This window comes from Marmota marmota, unplaced genomic scaffold, assembly GCF_001458135.2.
Source record: "Marmota marmota marmota unplaced genomic scaffold, marMar, whole genome shotgun sequence".
Taxonomy (NCBI): Eukaryota; Metazoa; Chordata; class Mammalia; order Rodentia; family Sciuridae; genus Marmota; species Marmota marmota.
Window position 1 is genome coordinate 34006641 of NW_026000249.1, and position 22945 is coordinate 34029585.

General features: G+C 39.3%; 1 protein-coding gene across 7 annotated transcripts in view; it reads left to right on the top strand.

Moving 5' to 3' along the window:
• Positions 1-22174, top strand: part of Jade3 (jade family PHD finger 3) — a 138147-nt gene extending 115973 nt beyond the window's left edge. For all 7 annotated transcript variants that reach the window (XM_048796502.1, XM_048796505.1, XM_048796501.1 and 4 more), the window contains 4 exons: positions 274-390; positions 14572-15042; positions 17115-17232; positions 19128-22174. In XM_048796502.1, the coding sequence (XP_048652459.1) occupies positions 274-390; positions 14572-15042; positions 17115-17232; positions 19128-20023 (1602 nt within the window). In that variant the 3' untranslated portion in view covers positions 20024-22174. The remainder of the gene's footprint in view (positions 1-273; positions 391-14571; positions 15043-17114; positions 17233-19127) is intronic.
• Positions 22175-22945: the final 771 nt, after the last annotated feature.

The window sequence follows — 22945 nt, forward strand, 5'->3', positions numbered from 1 at the left end:
GACACAACATCTTTGTTTGTATGTGGTGCTGAGGATCGAACCCGGGCCGCATGCATGCCAGGCGAGCACGCTACCGCTTGAGCCACATCCCCAGCCCCGAGACCCTATCTTTAAATAAAATATAAAACAGGGCTAGAGATGTGGTTCAGTGGTTAAGTGCCCCTGGGTTCAATCCCCAGTACCCCAAAAGGAAAAAAAAATAATTTATGGTTTGTGAAAGGTACTTCTGAAATGCACTGATGCTTCTGCCTTATGATGATATTTTGTTTCTAGGTCAGCATTGCTTGTCCTGAGAGGATGGAACCAATCACAAAAATCTCCCACATCCCACCCAGCCGGTGGGCCTTAGTTTGCAATCTGTGCAAAGTGAAGATAGGAGCTTGTATTCAGGTAAGTGCCCATGAAAAATGGTGAAGTGAGCTAAAATCAAATTGGTCAGATACACTTTCCTAGTAAAGAGTTCTATTGGGCTGGAGTTGTGGCTGAGCAGTAGAACACTCATCTAGCATGTGTGAGGCCCTGGGTTCAATCCTCAGCACCACATAAAAAATAAATAAATAAAATAAAGGTATTATGTCCAACTACAACTAAAAAATCAATATTTAAAAAAAGAGTTCTATTAACTAGAAAGTCACTCAAGAGGCCACCTATTCACTCCTAGGGCTCTGACATTTTATAGACCCATTTCTGGACCCATTTTGGATGTGGCCTCTGGACTGTTCAGCTTTTTTTCAATATTCATAGTGGTTGCTGGGTACAGTGGTATATGTCGGGTTCCCAGCTACTCATGAGACTGAAGCAGGAGAATCACTTGAGCCCAGGAGTTCAAGGCCAGCCTGGGCAACATGGTGAGACTGTCTCAAAAAGAAATATTCTCCATCCTTTGCTGTCAGAGCTGATGAATTAGCTGAGCTCTAAAGCTGAATGACAGCATCCTGGGTGGGAATAAGCTATAATTCTAAAACAAGCAACTTGTATACTTGTGTGGCTCACCCACTAACTGTAAATGGACTTGAGCTCCAGGATGATTTGACGGTTGGCCGTTGCTGGACTAAGTAGCCATTTTAGTAGGGAGAAATGTATTTGAAAGGATGAATTCTGGTGGTTTTGAAAATCATTTTAGTAGGCACATTTATAGTGTGTGGTAATGCAAGTAAGATTTTCTAGGATATTTGGCACACAAGAACTTAGCTGCTTGAAGCAGAAGTAGAAATAGTAGCTGGTGTGATACCCAGCAGCAGCAGTTGGAGTGGGCACATAGCTAAAACTGGTAAAGGCCAGTTACATCCAGCAAAGGCACAAAAGTTTATTCTTTGTAATCTCGATTTCCATAATGCATTTCACTTTCTATTCCAGACATAGTAAGGTGGCTCAGCAGGCAAGAGGGAAGGAAAGACTGGCCTTCCACTTCTCAGACCTCCTGAAAGTGAGCTACAGGCTGGTTAGAGTTCACTTTGCCTGCTGACTTTCTCCACAGAAAAAGGTCCATATAATGTCATAGTTTAGGACAGTGGCTCTGGGTGTTTCATAAGACTCCTTGCTGTGTGGCATGACAATGTGGTTCAGGCTCATCATCTAACATAATTAAATACTTTCCCTTGCTTTTTAAACCTTTTGGGGCTGGTTTTAATTATCCTAACTATAGCACTTTAGCAATTATAAAGGAAAACTGTTTCCCTTGGATTTACTGCCCTAACATACTACCTGTTTATGTTTAAGTTCTCTTCTGGTTAATCCACATATGTGGTTCTCCTTGAGGACCAAGATTGTGCATCATTCTTCTGTGAATTTTCCCTGGCACAGAGCATAGTGCTGTTAGCATTTGATTAGTGTTTACTGAATAAATATATCCATCTTTTGTTGTACCATAGATTAGTTTGTGATACATACTTTTTCCCACTTTTCAAGTGAAATATCTTCTGTTTTCATAATTATTATTTAATCATTTTATAAGACATTGAATTTCCATCCAGTAATTTACTAATTTTCTTTATTGTGGAACCTGCATTTTCACTCTATTTTTACTATTTTGAGAAAATTATCTTTAGGAGCTGGTTCAGTGGTAGGGTGCTTGCCTAGCATGTACAAAGCCCTGAGTTCAATCCACAGCAACACAAATAATTATTTTTATAATTGTTAGTTATTGACAACATGACTGTGTCAAAATAAAGCATTGACTTGACGTTAGCAGACCTGGGTTTGCATTACAGCCCTGCATTACTACATTCTGCCTTCTGTTATGGTTATTCATCTATAAGTTGTTAGCTCAGATTTTTTTTATTTTTAGATCCCACACCCTGACGAGGCAGACAGACAGTAAATATTAGATTGATAAGTAGATGATAGATGAACAGATGGATATAACATTCTGGAAAAAATTTGTCATCTTATTTTCATGACTTAGAATTCAAATTTTTCATTTTATAAAGATCTTACCACATTGAGACTCAAGCTTTCTTTTTACAGTGCTTGGGATTGAACCCAGGACTTTATCCATGCTAGGCAAGTGCTCTACTACTGAGCTGCATCTACAACCCAAACTTTAGATTATAAGGAATTGTATTTATTCGACATGTAGTGATAGAGTGCTTGTCTAGCATGCATAAAGCCCTGGGTTCAATCCCCTGTACTGAAAAAAGAAAAGCAACATATATTTATACCTAATTATGTAAAGGCATTGAGTCTGACAGTGAACCAACAAAGAATCATTCATATACCATGGAACTTACTTTTAGCTGGGAGAAGTAGATAATAATCAATAGATATATTTTTGAGGTACTGGGGATTAAACCCAGGGGCAATTTACCACTAAGGTATATCCCCAGTCCTTTTTATACTTTTTATTTTGAGACATGGTCTTGCTAAGTTGCTAAGGCTGGCCTTGAACTTGCCATCCTCCTGTCACAGCCTCCTGAGTTGCTGGGATTATGTGCCACCATACCCAGCATAAGCAGTAGATATTTAATAACACATTCAAAGGTGGTAAATGCTATGGAAATAAAAAATGTGGAGTACAGTAAGAAGATAGGGAGTATAGAGAAAGGAGCATGAGTTACAAGTTTAAATAGAGTGGTCAGGGTAGAATTCATTGTGTAAGTGGCAGTTTGATCCAAGGCTTAAAAGCAAAAGAAAGAGCTATGCAGATGTTTAGGGTAATAATGTTCCAAGCAGAAGAAACAGCCATTAGAAAGGCTATAAGATAGGATTGTCTGGCCTATTTGAGCAACTGAAAAGAGGCTAGTGAGATGAGAATGGAGTATGTAGGAAGAGGAAGTTAAAGGGATTACTCAGGGGCCTGATTGATTATGGCAGAGGTTGGCAATTTTTTGCTACAATTGGCCAGATACTAAATACATTAGGCTTTGTGAACCATGTATCTTGATTGCAACTACTTAAAACACTGCCTTTGTAGCATGAAGACAGCAATAGACAATACTTAAAGAAAAGAACATGGCCATATCCCAATAAAACTTCATTTTTAGACTCTGAAAATAAATTTCATATAAGTTTCACATGTCATTTTTCCTATATTGTTCTTTTGCTGGGCATGATGGTACATGCCTATAATCCCAGCTACTTGGGAAGCTGAAGCAAGAATATTACAAGTTTGAGGCCAGCCTGAGAAACTTAGCAAGATCCTATCTCAATTTTTTTTTTAAATTAAAGGACTTGGGGCTGCGGTTGTGGCTCAGCAGTAGAGCGCTCTCCTAGCACCTGTGAGGCCCTGGGTTCAATCCTCAGCACCACATAAAAATAAATAAATAAAATAAAGGTGTTGTGTCCAACTACAACTAAAAAATAAATATTTTAAAATCATTAAAGGATTGGCTGGGGTTGTGGCTCAGTAGTAGAGCACTTGCCTAGCATGTGTGAGGCACCAGGGTTTGATTCTCAGTACCACACATAAATAATAAATAAAGGTCCATCAACATCTAAAAAGTATATATTAAATAAAGAACCAGAGATGTAACTCAGTGGTAAAGTACCCTCAATTCAATCCCTAATACACCAAAGAAAAATTTCTTCTCTGGATTTAAAAAAAAAAAATTCCTTCTATTCTTCGCTCGTGGAGCACAAAAAACAAGTGACCAACTGCATTTAGTTTGTGGACGTAGTTTGCCAGCTCCTGGTAACGGCTTCCAGAAGCCTTATAAATCTTTAGTTCTTACACTGAGTTAAGAGGGATTCATTGGCAGGTTTTAAGCAGCCAATTGATAGCATTTTTTTTCAATACTGGAGATTGAATTCAGAGGCGTTTTACCTCTGAGTAAATATCCCCAACCCTTTTTATGTTATTTTGAGACAAGGTCTTGCTATGTTGCCAAGGCTGGCCTTGAACTTGCAATGCTCCTGCCGCAGCCTCCTGAGTTGCTGAGATTGCAGTTGTATACCATCATACCAGCAATTTATCTTTTTTAGATATAATATTGTGGTATGAAAATAATACAGAGAACAGGGCACTGTGAGGTGAAGATGAAACAAGAATGGCCATCTACCAAAACCCACTAAAGCTGGATGGTGGGTATACAGAGAGTTTATTATATTATTCTATTATGTAGGTTTTTCCATAGGAAAAGGTTTTTTAAAAGCATTCTAGCTACTCTGTTGAGAATAGAGCCAGACATGGTAGCCCATGCCTGTAATCCTAGCTAAGCAGGAGGCTCAAGGCAGGAGGATCACTTGAGTCTAGGAGTTAAGTAACAGTTTGGGCAGTAAAGACCCTTTCTTTTAAAAAAATAGACTGTGAGGACAGAAGTTTAGAAGCAAGAAAAGCAATTAGAAGGAAATGCAATGAGAGAGGTGGTTGGTAGCTTTGACCACAGTGGTAGCCCTTGAAATGGTAAAACATACTTGGATTCTGGATGAATGTTGAAGGTAGAGCCAACAGGATTTACTATGGATCAGATATGAGGTGTGAGAGAAGGAAAGGATTTAAGGATGACACCACAATTTTTACCCAAACAGGGGGAGGATGAACTTTGGATAAACTGTAAAAGGAATCTGTAGATAAAACAGATTTGAGGAAGAAAATCAGGAATTCCATTTTGGACACTTAAGTTTGAGGTGTCTATCACATACCATAGTCAAAATGTCAAACTGGCAGTTGTTGACATGAATCTGGAGTTTAGGAGGAAGTCTTGGACCAAAAACATAAATTTGGCAGGCACTGGCATATGGATAGTTTTAAAGTGTCGAGTGGGTAAGTTCACCAACTGAGTCAGAATAGATAGAGGGAAGAACGGTATCAAGGACTGGACCTTAGCTTTCCAGAGTTAGTAAATCAAGGAGAATAGGAACAGCTAGCAGAAGAGACTAAAAAGATACCCACCAGGTAGAGAGGCAAAAATTCAAGAGAGTGTAGTAGCATTCAAAACCAAGAAAAGAAAGCATTTTAAGAAGCGAAAGCTCCATGGTGTTACCTCCATGCTGAGGTAAGATGAGGACCATACATGGATCCCTGGATTTAGCAATGTGTTATTGGTGATCTATATAAGCAGTTTATGTGGAGTGGGATGGACAAAACTACATAGCCAAGGGGCAGGGCAAAGAACTAGGATAGGAACAGTCTAGATACACAGAATAAAAAAGTCTTTTAGATGGAAGAAATATAACTATGTACATATATTTATTAACAGGACAGAACAGTATGCATTCAAAGGGAGTGACTGAGTTAGGGAGAAAGCTGTAGCAGCAAAGGTTTTTCAGTAGGTAAAAAAGGATTGGGGTGCTGGGGCTATAGCTCAGTGGCAGAGCACCTGCCTAGCATGTGTGAGGCACTGGGTTCGATCCTCAGTACCACATTAAAATAAATAAATAAAGACATGTTTTCTGTCCTGGGAAATGTGACGTAAGTAGCCAGTGGCATTAAAGGCAGTCCCATCCCCACTTCTGAGCAAAGGTGGTAAACTTTAGGTGATCTTTTTGTTTAGTTTGGTTTTTGTTGTTTTGTCCTGTAGTGCTGGGAATAGAACCCAGGGCCTTGTACATGCTAGGAAAGTGCTCTGCCACTGAGCTGTATCCCCAGCCTCAGATGACCTTCTGCCCCACACCCCATATCTACAGATGAAAACCAGGGCCCCATGCATGCTAGGCAAGCTACAAACCCCAACCCCACCAGGTGATCTTCTTAAATGTGATTGTATTTTTCTCCACCTATGTTCTGCTTATACTGAAAGTGGTCTTCGTTTTCCACAGTTGACAACTGGATAGGAAGTCCAGTTTGGTTTGTAAGAAAACAAACCAAAAAAATTGTTTTCCTTTTAAACCATGACTAAATAAAAGTAAATTTCAAATCCATTCATGATCCAGCATCTTGCTTCCCTGTACAGGGATCAGAAACATGGAAAACAAATACAGTAATTTAGTAGGTGTCAAGTTTTGTTAGCATAATTGTTTTTTGGAGTTATATTTAAGAGTCTCTATAATTATGAACATATCTTGGGCATTTAGCTTTTTTTGCATTTAGCTTATAAATGCGTTATGGAAGTCTTTTAACTGTGAATTGTGTTTTGTCTGGCTTCTTTTCTTCTGGCAATGGGAATATCCTTCAGTCCTCCACTTTTAATTTGGAAACATCCTCTGGGCAAGGATAAAAATTGTAACACCAGCAGTTTGGGGGTCCAGACCAGCCAATATCCATAGCCTCCACATTTAGGAACTAGAACCATCCTTTCTCCTGAATACAAAGGCTTCTGATATTCCTTGTGCAGATCCTAAAGTCCGGGTTCAAATCAGGTACAGCCCTGGATTTTGCCTAGACTGTGTACACAGTCCTTACCTCTAACTGCCAGCAGCTTTCCAGAACTCCTGTAGCATACTTCTCTCTATTTCTCTCTCTATTTCCCTCTCTATTTCTTTCTCTCTCTCTCTCTCTCTCTCTCTTTTGGTACCAGGGATTGAGCTCGGGGCACTTACCCACTGAGCCACATCCCCAGCCCTGTTTTGTATTTTAATTAGAGACAGGGTCTCATTGAGTTGCTTGGGGCCTCACTAAGTTGCTGAGACTGGCTTTGAACTCACAATCTTCCTGCCTCAGCCTCCTAAGCTGCTGGGATTACAGGTGTGTGCCACCATGCCCAGCTAGTACTTCTCTATCTTATGTTCAAGCCCCATTCATTCTAGATCCAGATGCTTTAGGCATTCCTGAGTGTAAAGAAAGAATAGTGGTTAAGAATATGGCCTTTGGAGGGCTGGGGTTTTGGCTCAGTGGTAGAGTGCTCACCTAGCACGTACAAGGCCCTGGGTTCGATCCTCAGCACCACATAAAAATAAATAAATATAATAAAGGTATTGTGTCTAACTACAACTAAAAAAATAAATATTAAAAAAAATATGGCCTTTGGAGTCAGGCTTCTGGAGTTTAAATCCTGATTCTACCTCTTGTTGGTTACACAGGCTTGGAAAAATTAACTAACATATCTGGACTTAAGTTTCCACATCTATAAATGAAGATGTTAATAGTACTTACTTAAGATGGTAAGAGTTTTAGCATACTGCCTAGAAAGATAGTGAATACTCAGTGTTAGTTGTACTAGTAATAGTACTTGTCATTTTTATTTATATTATTATGCTCTAGAGTCAATCTAACTTTGCTCATAGAAAGCTCTATCATTCATCCACCCAAACTGAATAGAATCATTAAACATTTGGGGTTTGGGTAGACAGTAGAGGGATGGGACCTTGTCCAAAGACATATATACAAGTATACTGAAATAAGGATAAAATGGTGGGCCACCAAGAGTTTACTGTTTGGCATGAGAGAAGTGAATTTTTTTTAAAACAAAATCTTCACCACATAGGAAAGTATTAAGTAAGCAAGTACATCTGCTCAGTGACTATTAAAGATGGTATATTAGAGAGAAAAAAATGAAACATTGAGGGAAAGTGCCTTATTATTATTCTCAGTTTGAGGAGTTTATAGTCAGTACAAATTGTTCTTGTCCTATGACAGTTATGGTCCCTCTTTCTGCATTTGGGGGGAGGCAGTACTGGGGGTTTAACCCAGGGGCAATTTACCACTTAGCTACATCCCTAGCCTTTTTTTATTTTTTATTTTGAGATAGGGTCTCACTAAGTTGCTTAGGGCCTCACTATGTTGTTGAGGCTTATCTTGAATTTTCAATCCTCCTGTCTCAGCCTCCCAAGTCACTGGGATTACAGGCACATGCCACTGCACCTAGCTATGGTCCCTGTCTTGTAGAAGCTCAGAGTATGTTAAGAGAGGCCAGACATAAACACAGAAGAAGTTACCTAACACTGCAGTGACATCTCCACAGACCTTTAGGCCCTTAAGGATGAGAGATCAGAAGGGCTGGTGGTCACTACAGGTGCTGGAATTTTAAGTATGCAGTGGCTGAAGTGAGTATTGTAAACTAGCATGGACCATTTATGGCATTGTTTTTGTAACCAAGTTTTGAGCAGATTGCTCTGACTCCATCCATTTCTCTGTTCATCCAAATAGACATTGTCCTGTGGCAGTACAAGAACTGCTGAGGACAGGGCTAAGATATGGCTCAGTTGGTAGAGTGCTTGCCTTGAATGCACAAGGCCCTGGGTTCAATCCCCAGCACCACAAAAAAAAAAATAGAGGGCTGGGTTGTAGCTCAGTTGGTAGCGCATTTGCCTTGCATGTGTGAGGCCCTGGGTTCGATCCTCAGCATCACATAAAGACAAATAAATAAAATAAAGGTATTGTGTCTGTCTACAACTAAAAAAAAATTTTAAAAAATAGAACTGTTGAAGACATATGCACCAGGTGTTTGCTATTCCAGTCAGGTGTTATCTGCTCTTGAGGAAGACACAATGTTTAAAGAACAGCAGTTTTGGGGTTTTTTTCGCGGTGCTGTGACTCAAACCCAGAGCTTCACACATGATAGGCAAGTGCTCTACTAATGAGCTACATCCCCAGCCCAAAATATCTCTGTAAAAAGAAAATAATACATAAGTTAATGTCTTAATTCTTTAATCAGTTTCTGGTGTTCTTTTTTTTTAAGAATTTAACCATTATTTTATTTATTTGTTTGTTGTTTATTTGTTTTTATATGGTGTTGAAGATCGAACCCAGGGCCTTACCAGTCCCAGGCAAGCACTCTACCACTGAGCTACAACCCCAGCCCTCTGGTATTCTTTTTCAAGATTATTGTTCCAGCCACCCTATCTGGTCCCATTCCCACCCCACAGAAACTCTCCTCACAAATGTGGATGTGTAAATAAATAAATATTTTTAAATGGATGTATAAGGGTAGCATTTTTCCCCCTAATGAAAGATTTTCTTCTCAGTATTGGAGGTTAAACCAGGGCCTTGAGCATGCTAGGCAAGCTCTCTACCATTGAGATAGATCCCCAGCCCTAATGAAATTATTTTTCTAAGTCTGTTTACTTCTATGTCTTCTGAAGAATATATAGAAAATATTTCTTATTTTCCCCCTTTAGAAGTAAATAAACTACAATAAGATACTACTTCATACCCACTGGAGTGCCAATGATAAGAAAGGGTAACAATAATGGTTGGCAAAGATGTGGAAAAAATGGAACTCTTCTGTGTTGCTGGTGAAGTTGTGAAATGATGTGGCTGCTGTGAAAAAGTTTGACAATTTTTCAAAACAGTCAACAAAAGTGACCCCATAAACCAGTGATTCCATTTCTAAGTAGGTACCCATATTTTGAAATTTCCCCAAGACTGTCTTTAGAGTCATTAATTCACTAGAAGTACTCACAGAATGCGGAAAGCCATTATGTGCAGTTATGATTTGTTTTAGTGAAAGGAAACACAGATTTAGAATTAGCCAAAGAAAAAGGCACATAGGGCATGGTCTAGGACAGAACGGGAGTATAACTTCTATTGATACCCTTCCAGGGGAGCTGATCAGAGAGAGCTTATTTCTCCCAGAAACAATGTGTGATACACCAGGCTATTGTCAACCTGCAAAGCTCAGCCAATATCATTGGGGCTTGACCATGTAGACACAGCTGACCACCCACGTGGATGACCTCAGTTCCAGGTCCCTCTAGAGGTTAGGCTGATGCCACATGGCCCAAAGCCTGCACTGTAAATCATGCTGTTAGCATAGACTATCTGACTTGGCCCAACGCTGCCAGGTAATTAAAGACAGCTCTTGTCAGATAGGTCAGACATCCCAAAGGCTTCAGAGTTACCTCTCAGGGGCTGGAGGCAAAGGGCCAAACCTTTCTTTGGAGAAGGGTAATTCTTTACTGCACAATACTCATGAAAAATAAAAACATATAGTCATATAAAAACTTCTATATGAGTTTTCATAGCAGCATTGTTTTATAATAGCCAAAAGTGAAAAACACACAGATGTCTATCAACTAATGAATGGATTAATAAATGGGATATATCCTTACAATGGAATATATTTTGGCCATAAACAAGATTGAAGTGTTTGAGTTTTGTTTTGTTGTTGGTAATGGTAGTCGTACTGGGAATTGAACCCAAAATGTTTTAACACTGAGCTACATCCCTAGTTCTGTTTAATTTTTGAGACAGGGTCTCACTAAGTTGCTTGAGGCTGGCTTTGCATTTTCAATCCCCCTGACTCAGCCTCCTGAGTTGCTGGAATTACAGGTGTGTGCCACTGTGCCTGACAGAATTGAAATTCTAACATATGCTATGATACTGATGAACCTTAAAAACATGCCAAATGAAAGAAGCCAAACACAAATAGCTACATCTTGTATGATTCCACTTATATAAAAGGTCCAGAATGAACAAATCTATAGCTATAGAAAATTGATTAGTGATTTCTTGGGTTTTGGGTTGGGAACAGAGAATGACTACAAATGAGTACAAGATTTCTTTTTGGAGGTGATGAAGATGGAATTAGGTAGTGATGGTGGCTGTACAACCCTATGAATATACTGAAAACCATTGAAATGTTAATTTAAAATTGGTGAGTTTTGTAATGTGTAAGATGTCTCAGTAAACCTGGGGGGTTGTGTTATTTCAGTGAGTGGATGTGATAACCACACTGATATGCATATAGTAACATGTATAAAGATGTTTGTATGAGTGCTACTTGCTCAACACAATGAGAGCAGTTATTTCAGTTAAAATATTTTTTTAAAAAAAATTAGGGCTGGGGTTGTAACTTGGTGGAAAGCTTGTGTAGCACATGAGAGGCACTGGGTTCGATCCTCAGCACCACATAAAAATAATAAATAAATAAAATAAAGGTATAAAAATTGAGGTGTTTCTAAAATTTTAAGAATAAACGTGGGTTTTAAGGGGCATAATAACACCTCCCCTCATCTTTAGTGGTTAGAGTAAAAATAAATGATATACATGCAAAGGCATTTTGTTTAGTAGAATATGCCTTTATCTTTTCAGAAAAAAATATTGGACTGGAGATGTAGCTTAATGGTAGAGCATTTGCCTAGCATGCATGAGGCTTTAGGACTGATGCACACCACCATTAAAAAGTGTATTTTTGTGTGTGTCATGCTGAAAATTTAACTCGGGACCTTATGGGTGCCAGGCAAGCACTGTACCACTGAGCCACATTCCCAGCAAGAAATAAGTATTTGAGTGGTTCCAAAACCTAGTTGGCATTTCTTCTTTATCACCAAAGTATATAGACCTCCAGTTATAAATAGCACAGAATGACCTTTTCTTAAACAAGATGAATTTTATGTATGTATGTATGTGTATATATACGTATGTATGTACTGGGGATTAAACCCAGAGGTACTCTACCACTGAGCTATATCCCTAGCCCTTTTTATTTTTTATTTTGAGACAGGGTCTCACTAAGTTGCCCAGGCTGGCCTTGAACTTGCGATCCTCCTGCCTCAGCCTCCTGAGTCGCTGGGATAACAGGCGTGTGCCACCGCACCCAGTTTATGGCAGTTTCCTAAGAGACATTCCATTTTTCATATAAGTACCAAATTCTTATCTGTGTATTGTCTTTTATTTTGAGTAATCTATATTAATGTATCTACATTCTATAAGTTTGACCTGAGAGAGATAATCTCTTTTTAGCTTCTTATTGGTATTAGTAGTACTAGTAGTAGTAGTAGTAGTAGTAGTAGTAGTAGTAGTGTGTTTGTGAAGGGGATCTCATTATGTTGCTCAGGCTAGCCTCAAACTCACAATCCTCCTGCCTCAGCCTCCTAAGTGGATGGGACTTTTATTGTATGTTACAGGTTCATCCCCTTAAAAAGAAAATCATTTTGTTTTTTCTTCCCATATTTGTATCTGTTATTAAACAGCAAAAGAGCACTATGGCCAACACTTTTAATCTTTTGCTAACGAATGCCCTTTACTACTTGTTTTTGAAATGTCTGGCTAGTTTCTTAGCCAAATGATAATAAAAGGTACTCAGATAAAAGTATGTTCTGGGTTTTCATTATCCTCATTTTCATGAGGCTTGCCAAATCTGTGGAAATTTTAAGCATACAGATTTTAGTGTGATGTAGCAAAATTTTCTGATACAATTGGCCAAAGCTGGGGAGGGCTGTAGTAGGAGATTGTGAGATTTTTGTCAGTGAAAGAGTATAATATGTGACTAGATTATACTACTTATTTGGAAGGTGAAGGGGAGTGGGTTGAAGATCTAAAATCAAGTACTATAGAGGAAGTTCAAGCAATAATAAATGTGAGACTAGATTAGATGATGTTAGAATTATATTCCATCCCTGGAATTCTTTATCCTGTGAAATTAGCTTAAATGAGATCTTCCCCCAATAAAGCTTTGATGTTTGCCAGTATTCTCTTAGGTGTCTGAGGAGACCTGTCAGACTTTGCATTCTTTCTGTCTTTGTTCATATCCATGGTCATTCTCTGTTTAACAATTATCAAACCCCTGATACATAGAGCAGCGGGCCCTCCAGAGGTAGGCTTCCAAAAGCTTTGAGACTTAGAAAAATTCCCAATATTTCCTTAGAAATAATTCCTCTCTTGCTTTCCTCTCTTCTTCTACTTAAACATATAAGTGTACCCCTGTATTTTAAATCTTTGGAAGGAAAGCTGTAACATTGTAATCACAACATATAGCAATTGAATCTAAGGAAAGTACAAGAAATGCAGCTATCATGGACCAAATTCTTTCTACTATGCCTCCTTTCTACTATTCACTGATGAATATTCAGTGTATACTCCACAGTAATGTTTAAAAATGTTGTAAATCTATGAATGAATGGCAGAATATTATAAACACATTCAGAATGTCTATAACCACACTTTTTAATAGAGCTTTCTGATGGAATTGTTTTATATCTGTGCTGTCTCATATGGTTGGAATGTGGCTAGTATAACTAAGGAGCTACACTTTTCATTATATATAATTTTAATTAAAATTTTTGTGGTGCTGAGGATTGAGCCCAGGGCCTTGCATGTGCTAGGCAAGTGCTTTACCACTGGACTACATTCCTAGCCCAATTTTAATTAACTTAAGATTTAAATAGACATTCATGACTAGTTGACTACTATGTTGGACAGCTCAATTCTACAATAATAATTTCTAGAAGTTGGGTTACTCAGATATTATAATTTCTATGACCTTTTAAAATATTTGTTTTTATTATTATTATTTGTAGTTCTAGGGTTCAAACCCAGGGCCTCCTGCACATTAGGCAACTGCTCTACCACTGAGCCACACCCCCCCACACAACCTTTATAGAACCAATGGATGTTCTGGCAATAATATTGACTTTGTTTTTATTTTCATTTGTTCAAAAGCATTTTCTGATCAACTGCTTATTCAGTAATTGATAATGATTTCCAAAATTAATGACACAGCTTCTGTCTTTAGGATCTATGGCTAGAGAACTTACAGTGTGAAAATTACTACTATAAAAGGATATATAGGGTGTTATGGGAGACCCAGAGAAGAGACCTCATAAGTGTTTCTATAAGTTGCTAAAGGCTTCTCAGAAAAACTGAAGGTTTAGCTAGGTGTGGTGGCACAGACTTGTACTATAATCCCAGCTACTTGGGAGGCTGAAGCAGAAGGATCACAAGTTCAAAGCCAGCCTGAGAGACCCTGTCTCAAAATAAAAATAAAAACGGTTCAAGGATGTAGCTCAGTGGTAGAGCACTTACCTAGCAAGAAGCTAGGTCCAATCCCCAGTAGCTGAAGAAGAAGAAGAAGAAAAAAAGCTGAGCACAGTAGCACACTCCTATAATCCCAGTGACTTGGGAGGCTAAGGCAGAAGGATTGCCAGTTGGAGGCCAGCCCCAGCAATGTAAAGAGGCCCTAATCAACTTAGTGGGAACCTGTCTCAAAAAAGTAAAAAGGGATTGGGATGTAGCTTATTGGTAAAGTGCCCCTGGGTTAAATCCCCAGTACCAAAAACAAGAAAAGATAACTGAAGGCTTGAATACTTAAGCTAAAACCTTAAAGGGAGAGTTAAACAATTCTGATTTGCTGTATTCTGTAGGAGCAAATTTTCTAGGTTACTTCTAAAGCATCTATCATGGTCAGTTTAGGAAGTCTTCCCCATAGCTCCCTATCTTTACTTTGCTTCCTAAAAGCTCTCAGTTTAGGCCAAGAGACTCAGTGATCTCCCTTTCGCACTTACCCTGATGCTTTAACACATCCTTTCTTCCTATAGTGCTCCGTGAAAAGCTGCATCACTGCCTTCCATGTCACCTGTGCCTTTGAGCACGGCCTAGAGATGAAGACCATCCTAGATGAGGGGGACGAAGTTAAGTTCAAGTCATACTGCCTCAAGCATAGCCAAAACAGGCAGAAACTTGGGGAAGTCGAGTACCCCTACCACAGAGCTGCTGAGCAGAGCCAGGCCAAAAGTGAGAAAACCAGCCTGCGGGCACAGAAGCTTCGGGCGCTGGAAGAGGAGTTCTATACTTTGGTACAAGTGGAAGATGTGGCTGCCGAGCTTGGGATGCCCATATTAACCGTGGACTTTATCTATAACTACTGGAAACTGAAACGCAAAAGCAACTTCAATAAGCCATTATTTCCTCCGAAAGAAGAAGAAGAAAATGGCCTAGTACAGCCAAAAGAGGAAAGCATTCACACTCGCATGAGAATGTTCATGCACCTGCGGCAGGACCTAGAGAGGGTAAGTTTTCCACCTCTGATTAGTGTGCAAATCTCAGTTCTGCATAGAGATGGAGGTCCCTCTTCTAGTTTAAAGATGGCCAGCTCAGTATGGTGTAGTCTTCTGCATGTCCTTTATTTTCTGATTTTACTATGGCCCCAGATGTTGGGCTCTGTTTAAATTTTGACAGGCACATTCAAGGGATTAGAGAGGCCTCAACACATATGCTCAGTGAATTTGAAATTTGAAATAAATTCTCATTTTGTTTACTTTTTATTCACTGTGGAGCCTAAACTGGCTCAGCTATACTTTACTGACACATTTATGAGACTTCAGGCCAGAAAAAAAGTGAATTTTATTCAGGAAAACTCTAGATCAGGGTTTCTAAAGCTTGGCACTCTTTTTTAAAAATATTTTTTAGTTATTAATGGACTTTATTTATTTATATGTGGTGCTGAGGATCAAACCCAGTGCCTCACCATGCTAGGCAAGTGCTCTACCACTGAGCCACAACCCCAGCCCCCAAACTTTGCACTCTTGATATTTTGGTTTTTTGTTGGGATGGTGGTAGGTTTTTTTGTTTTGTTTTGTTTTGTTTGTTTGTTTTTATGGTACTGAGGATTGAACCCACTTTACCACTGAGCTACATCCCAACCCTTTTTATTTCATTTTATTTTTTAATTTTGAGATAGAGTCTCACAAAGTTGTTGAGGCTGACCTAGAACTTGCAATCCTCCTGCCTCAGCCTCCTGGGATTACAGGCATGTGCCCTCATGCCCCATCTCATCACTATTAACATTTTGGGCTGGATAGTTGTTTGTTGTAGCAGGCTTCCCTTTGTTTTAGGGAAGATTTTGTTTTCTTTGTTTTGGTGATGGGGATTGGGATCAGGGGTGCTCTGCCACTGACCTATATCCCCAGCCCTTTTTTTATTTTTCATTTTGAGATAATTTCACTAAATTCCTTAGGGCCTCACTAAGTGACTGGGGCTGACCATGAACTTGGAATCTTCCTGCCTCAGCCTCCTGAATCGCTGGGATTACATTTGTGCACTACTGTGCCCAGCATAGGCATTAAGATATGTACCATTATCACTGGCCTCTACCCAGTAGATACCAGTAGCACTGCTCATACACATCTAGTTGTGACAACCAAAAATGTCTCCAAATTACCATGTTTCTTCTGGGAGTCAAAATTGCCCCTGGTTGAGAGCCACTCTACCAGATAATTTAACTCATGATAATTTTATCAGGTATCTTCTAAATTAGGTGCTTTAGGGGTTCGGAGAAAGGTTAAGTACTATGTTTACCCTAGAGAATTTTATAATTGAATATAATTATAGAAATGGCTTGATTTCCCCCCTCTGATACCAAAATTTGAAAAGAAACTATTAGATTTGACTCACTTTAAAACTTAAGAGACATGTATATAGCACCTACCATTAGTACTATTATTACCAACACTGTTCTAAGAATTTTATAAATATTAATTCATATAATTCTAACATGCTTATGGGAAAAAATCTATTATTATCATTCCTATTTGTATGTGAATAAATTGAGGCCCAGAAAGTTTGGGTAACTTGCCCAAGTGAGGAGTATGAGACAGTGAGAATTTTACCTTTGTGGCTATGGAAACTTGGCTAAGTTGAAAATGTGGACCAAAAAAAGCCATTTCCAGTCTTCCAAGCATACCTTTCGCCTTGCTGGTCCAGCACTTGGTAGAAAATTGTAGTGGAGCCAGCACTGCCATCCTTTGTATTCAGAGACCTAAAGGGAAAGCTGAATTGTTAAACCATCTTCCCAGCTTTGATATGTACATAAATATCAAGCCCATGACACTGCAGGAAGAGTAGATTTCAGAAGGTGCTTTGCTTATGCTGCTGATTGATATGGGAATCACGCTACTAAACTTGACCCTATTGTGTGAATTCCTGGGGAGTGGCTGTTAGCCTTTGGCTCTTGGGTCCTATCTTCGCTCCTTACTCCCACCCCCACCTGACCTTAGTAGTCTTCATTTTCACTAAACAATTTCATTTGCTGGGTTTGCTTAATGTGATAAACAACTCTAAATGCTGGGAATTTGGCTTTCAGGTCCGAAATCTGTGCTACATGATAAGCAGGCGAGAGAAGCTGAAACTGTCACACAACAAAATACAAGAACAGATCTTCGGTTTGCAAGTCCAGCTTGTTAACCAAGAAATTGCTGCAGGTAATTAGTATATTAAATTATCCTGGCAAATATACAGATTCTGTTACATCCTATTTTATTCTAATTTAAACTTTATGCCAGTTTTTCCACTTAAAAGATCTTTTAAAATTCTTGTCAGATATCTCATTTGCTTCAGTCCAGTCCTGATATTAACATGACTCATTTCCCTGTCAGCTCATGAAGCAAGCAATTCCAGGGTAGGGTTGGGGGGAAGTCTCTGGCAGATCATCTAGATCCAAGACAGGCATTTGAAGCCATTGGGTGTAGCCATGAAATTATCCTGTGATTATCAAATTCATTTAGAAATTGATAGGATTGAATCCATTTCTAGAAAACATTTAATTCCAGGGTTACTTTATAGTGCTCTATTAAAACAAATCCTTAGCTAGAAATTAAGAGATCTTGTTTTCATTTATTAAAAAATATTGAGCACCTATTAGGTCTAGGAACTGATCTAGAAGAAAAGCAGTCAGCAAGATAGAATCCCTTTCAGCTGGGTACACATCCCACTTGGTGAGATACAGGTGAGCATAATTACAGTGCCCAAAACATGGGAATTTGGCTGAAATGATGACAGTCATATTCAGTGAAATCTATAACCTCCCTTCACCTTATTTAAAACAGAGTTAGGTGGCAGAGCCTGAGCAACTATGGGTCACTGGGCAGGATAAGCAGAATTAGCTACTGCCAAGGCAAGCCATAAACCAAGAGAATCACTCAGAAATGAGGTGTCAAGTAGGCATCAGAGGCTCTGGGGTATTGCTCAGTATTACTGGGTCACAGAATTGTGTAGCAGGAGACAGCAAGGCTACTCAGCCACAGGGCAGCATGACTGGCAAGACAAGAACCAAAACACAATAGGAAAGAGCCCCTGCATGCCAAGGAGATTGGCCCCAGCCACAAGGCTTCTGATTATAGGAATCAACCTCATTATGGCTTGCAGCATCAACAGGTGTCAGGCCCTAGAAGGGATGGGAGCTGTGGCTATTCAACCTAGACCCTTGGAAAATACATGCTGCCCATTGGGGCACCCAAGAGCTGTCCTCTCCGTATCTCATGAGGATGACTGTGGGTAAAGGTTAAATCCATATGCAAATAGGAATTGTTTGGTAGTGTTCTTTTTTATTTAAGAGCACTCAAAATAATAGAGGAAGACCAGTTCTAACTGCAATCATAGGATGACTTAATCAGGTAACTGACTACCAAAACTCCCCAGGCCATGCCTATAACCAGTCAGTGGCAGAAATATTGTGATTCTTTCCTGCTGACCTTATCTATACTACACAACCTCCCCATATCTCCATAATGTTCATTCATACTTAGGAAATTATTCCAGGTTAAAGACGTAAAATTTGCAGGAACCACCATGACTTCTAATGTCAGGCTGAAATATATATTTATTCTTCACACACCAAAATCTGTACTAGACTTCTGAGGATTTGTAGTTGACTTGCTTTAGGAGGACCAGGAGAGAAGGGAGGAAAGCATTTGAAATGTCTATCTGAGGTACATCCTAAGTACTGTGCATGCACACACAGGGAAAGCCTGTTCCTAGTCATTGCTAGTGACATTCTTCTCAGAAATAAAAGGGGCAGAGATGAGGATGTAGGAGGCAGTACACTAGTCTTTGTGATAATTTTACAGATTGGGAAAACAAAGGTGAAAATGTTGGGAGCCACGAAACAGTAGCATTTCTGAGCCTTTCATCTGTAGCATTCTGGATCCCATCTTCTAGTTCAGCTCACGTTAGCTGCTACACAATGATGTTCTTACATATCAAAGACAAGTGCTCATTAGACCTGTGGAAGAATGGGTAGGTGAACTTATTCTACCATAAGCATGTATGTTGTTTATTTAAATCAGATGCTAAAATGAATCTTTCTTTTTAATCTCAGGACTTCCTTTGACAAATGCACTAGAAAACTCATTGTTTTACCCACCACCAAGAATTACCTTAAAGTTAAAAATGCCCAGATCAACCCTGGAAGACTGCAAAAACAGCTCCACAGAGGCTGATCACCGACCCTGCTCTCCTGGCAGTGGCTCCCCCGTTCACAGTAAAAAGAGCATGCAGGTGCCTCAGGAGCCACTAGAAATGAAAGTGAAATCCTATCCAAGACATCCACTAGAGAGCAAGAGTAACTGTTTGCTGGCCAGTCTCAGCCATTCTCGGAGTGAAGCAAAAGATTCCAGTCCTGCTTGGAGAGCTCCCTCTGCAGAGTTCTATCATGGGCAGTCACTGGGGAAACCTCTGGCCCTTCAGGCAGCCCTTCATGAACAGTCTTCAGTTGGGAATGGGAAAAGTCAGACTAACTCTAAGTTTGCCAAATCCAATGGTATAGAGGGTGGCAAGTCTGGGAATGTCACCCAAAAAGATAGCTCAAGTGAGGAGTCCATGCTTAGCTCCCACTTGGCCAGTCAGGGTAGCATTAGAAAGTCCACTATGGAACACTTTGGCAGGTCCTTTAAAGAGGCCACCAATAGATGGGTGAGGACCACTGAAGATCTCCAATGTTGTGTGAAGCCAACCAAGAATGTGAGCCCAAAGGAGCAGTTTTGGGGTAGGCAGCTTCTCAGGCGATCTGCAGGGAGAGCTTCATATCAGGAAAATGATGGATATTGCCCAGATCTAGAGCTTAGTGATTCTGAAGCAGAAAGTGATGGAAATAAAGAAAAGGCCAGGGTAAGAAGAGATAGTTCAGACAGGGAAAATCCTCCCCATGATTCTAGACGGGATAGCCATGGTAAAAGCAAGGCACATCCTCTCTCCCATAGTTCAATGCAAAGGTGATGAGAAACTATCAAATTTAACCCAAACATTGCCTTTGCCCCATATTTGGGGGGAAATCCATACACCAAAAGGGTTCTAGCATAATATTAGGAGGAATTGCAGGGAAAATTTAAGAATTTTTTCCACAACAAATTGACTTGCAGTTTTGGAAAAGGTTTCAACTCTAGTTTATACAAGCACATTACAAGAATTTCAGGTTATCCAGAGGTTTGTTTGTCAGAAGCTATTGGGAACAGTGGGTCCAGAGTATTTGCTCAGTAAATACTTGAGGGCAGCTTTCCAGATACATTAACATGTTGATGAGTCTATATACTAAGTCTTTGCATTGTTAATGGATTTTCAAGAGACCATGATTATCAGACACTAAAACTACTTATCTTTCCAAACTACAGCATGTGAGTTTCAGAGCTCCTGCCTGTAGAAAGTTTCTAACTCTGCTAATGTCTCTAAACCCTCTTCAGGGGAGAGACCAGGAAACCAACATTCTCAGATACTGTCAGACTCACTACCCTCTTCCTTTGCTTTGTGCAAGGTTGAGTTCTTTTCACAGTATCATAACTTACTGAGTCGATTCTCCTAATGCTTACAAATGTCCAGTGCCTGTTCCTAGACGTGCTTGTTGGGGACGCACTTATAACTCTCTTCACCCAGCTAACAAGCATAAAAAAACCTAACTTGTGGATAGTGTTTACAAAAGTACAGAAGTACTACTTCCAAGAAAAAAATGCTCTGATTCTCTCTGTTTAGGCATTTGTGAAGGATCCCAGAGCCTTTCCCAAAGTGAGACCATTTCTGGGATATTTGTACCAGGTCAGGGTTTTGTGTTGTTGTTTTCAAATAAGTTTGACTAAAATAAGTTTGGCTGACAGTTTTTGTATACCTGCTTTAATGTTTATAAAAATTTTTATTGAGGTATAATTAAAATATAATAAAATGCACAGAGGTTAAGTATTCTTACCTGCTTTAATTTTGAAACAGATTTTTATTGTCAACAGAATTTGAAAGCATGTGTTTAACACATGGATATAATTTAGCTTTGTATCAATTTTGAATCCAAGACAATTTTCCAAACAAAAAGGCTGGAGTTGTTTTTTCAGAAGTTGCTTCTACCCTGTTCCCAAACTCAGCCTTGATTAATTTCTGGAGGAAGAGAATAGTTACATTTTGGGAGGAGGGGATAAAACATGTCTGCTTCCCATTTAAGAAAGGGGGAAGATGCCATTTTTAAAATGTGAAGCAGACTAATTCTCAGCTCTCTTTTCTTCTTAGCCTTAAATTGATATTCTCTTTCTTCTAGTTTGGGAAAGTATAGTGGGAAGTTTCAGACAAAAGTGGCCATTTTCAATTTTTAAAGTTTCTTACTGGTGAAACAGTCCAGCTGCAGTAGGTGCCAGTCAGTGGAGGCAGGGGCCCTCTCTCCATCAATATGGAAGACTCAGCAGTTTTCCTTTCCCCCACTTTTGTTCTTAAAGCCTTGTTAATTGGTTCCTCTGCCTTTTGTTTTCGATTTTTCTGAAAACTTCTGTATTTTGCCTCTCCTTTGCCTACATCTTCTAAATGTTTCTTTTGTGCCTATGTACATGTGTGAACATGCCATAACATATGTGGTAGGTGTCCTATATTTTGTTTGAATGGAAAAATGAGGAAGAGAATTTCCCTTATTCATGCACTGGGCTTCTGTGCTTTTTCTTTGAGTTCTCCTGGGGTAGACATTAATTTGACACTTTCATGGTAACAAAATTATAATAGAGCTGTGAGTAAACTCCTTATGTTAGAGGCCTGTGTCCTTTCCTTCCTTTCCATTCTGAGTGAGTGGAAGGAAAAGCAAACATCAAAATAGTGCTTCAGCCAAATTCCATATGTAATGCCATAGGGAGAGTATGGAGTAAAATATCATTCCAGTCAGGGAAATAATAATGGTAATATTTTTACAGGATTTTCCTAGGTAAATGAAGGAGCCTTCAGTTGTATACATTTCAATTGCCCCAAAATGCATTTGCTACATTTTGTTGTTGTTTCAAGTATTACCTCTTAACCTTTGTTAATTTTTTCATTTTGTCTTATATAGTCCAGTTTTCAAGATAAACTCGGTCTTTTTTCAAATGTCACCTTTTTACCAATACTTTTTCATTAAATTATGAAAACTGTTAACTACTGTCTGTGTGGTAATTTTTTATTTTGACATATTGGTTTTAGAATATCTTACCTGTGTTTCTTTTATATTTAAAAAATCATATTCACTAAATGAAAACAAACAGATGGTTGGGGATAGGGAGGAAGAGGAGGAGAGACTGGATGTTTAGAAGCACAGATTCATGTCAATACTCTTTGGAGCCAAAGAGAACTCTGGGTATTTGGACATGACCCAGAAACCATTTTATCAGGCTGGTAAGATAAAAACCTTAGAATCACCATTAAAGATCACCAGGGAGGGCTGGGGTTGTGGCTCAGAGGTAGAGCACTCGCTTTGCACATGTGAGGCCCTGGGTTCAATCCTCAGCACCACATAAAAACAAATAAATAAAATAAAGGTATTGTGTCCAACTACAACTAAAAAATTAAATATTAAAAAAATCACCAGGGAAATGGATCCTCTCTAAAGTGATGAGGTTCAGAAGGCTTAGTAAACTGAGCATCACTTACATATATGTATTTTACAATATTCATTCTATTTGGGTCCTGAGAATATTAATGCCATACTGGTTATGTGGTGTCATGAGGGGACTTTGAGTGGATCACAAACATTTTCATGATATTTGAAAAACATACTTGCTGAAGGTCATTGGGAAAATTGTTAGTGCTGATATGCAAAAGGTAAGGTTGTTCTCATTCTCCCCTCTCCCCACTTCTTCCCTCCCTCCCTCTCCCCCTCTCTCCCTCCTCTCTCCTCTCCTCCTCCTCCTCCTCCCTCCCTCCATCCAT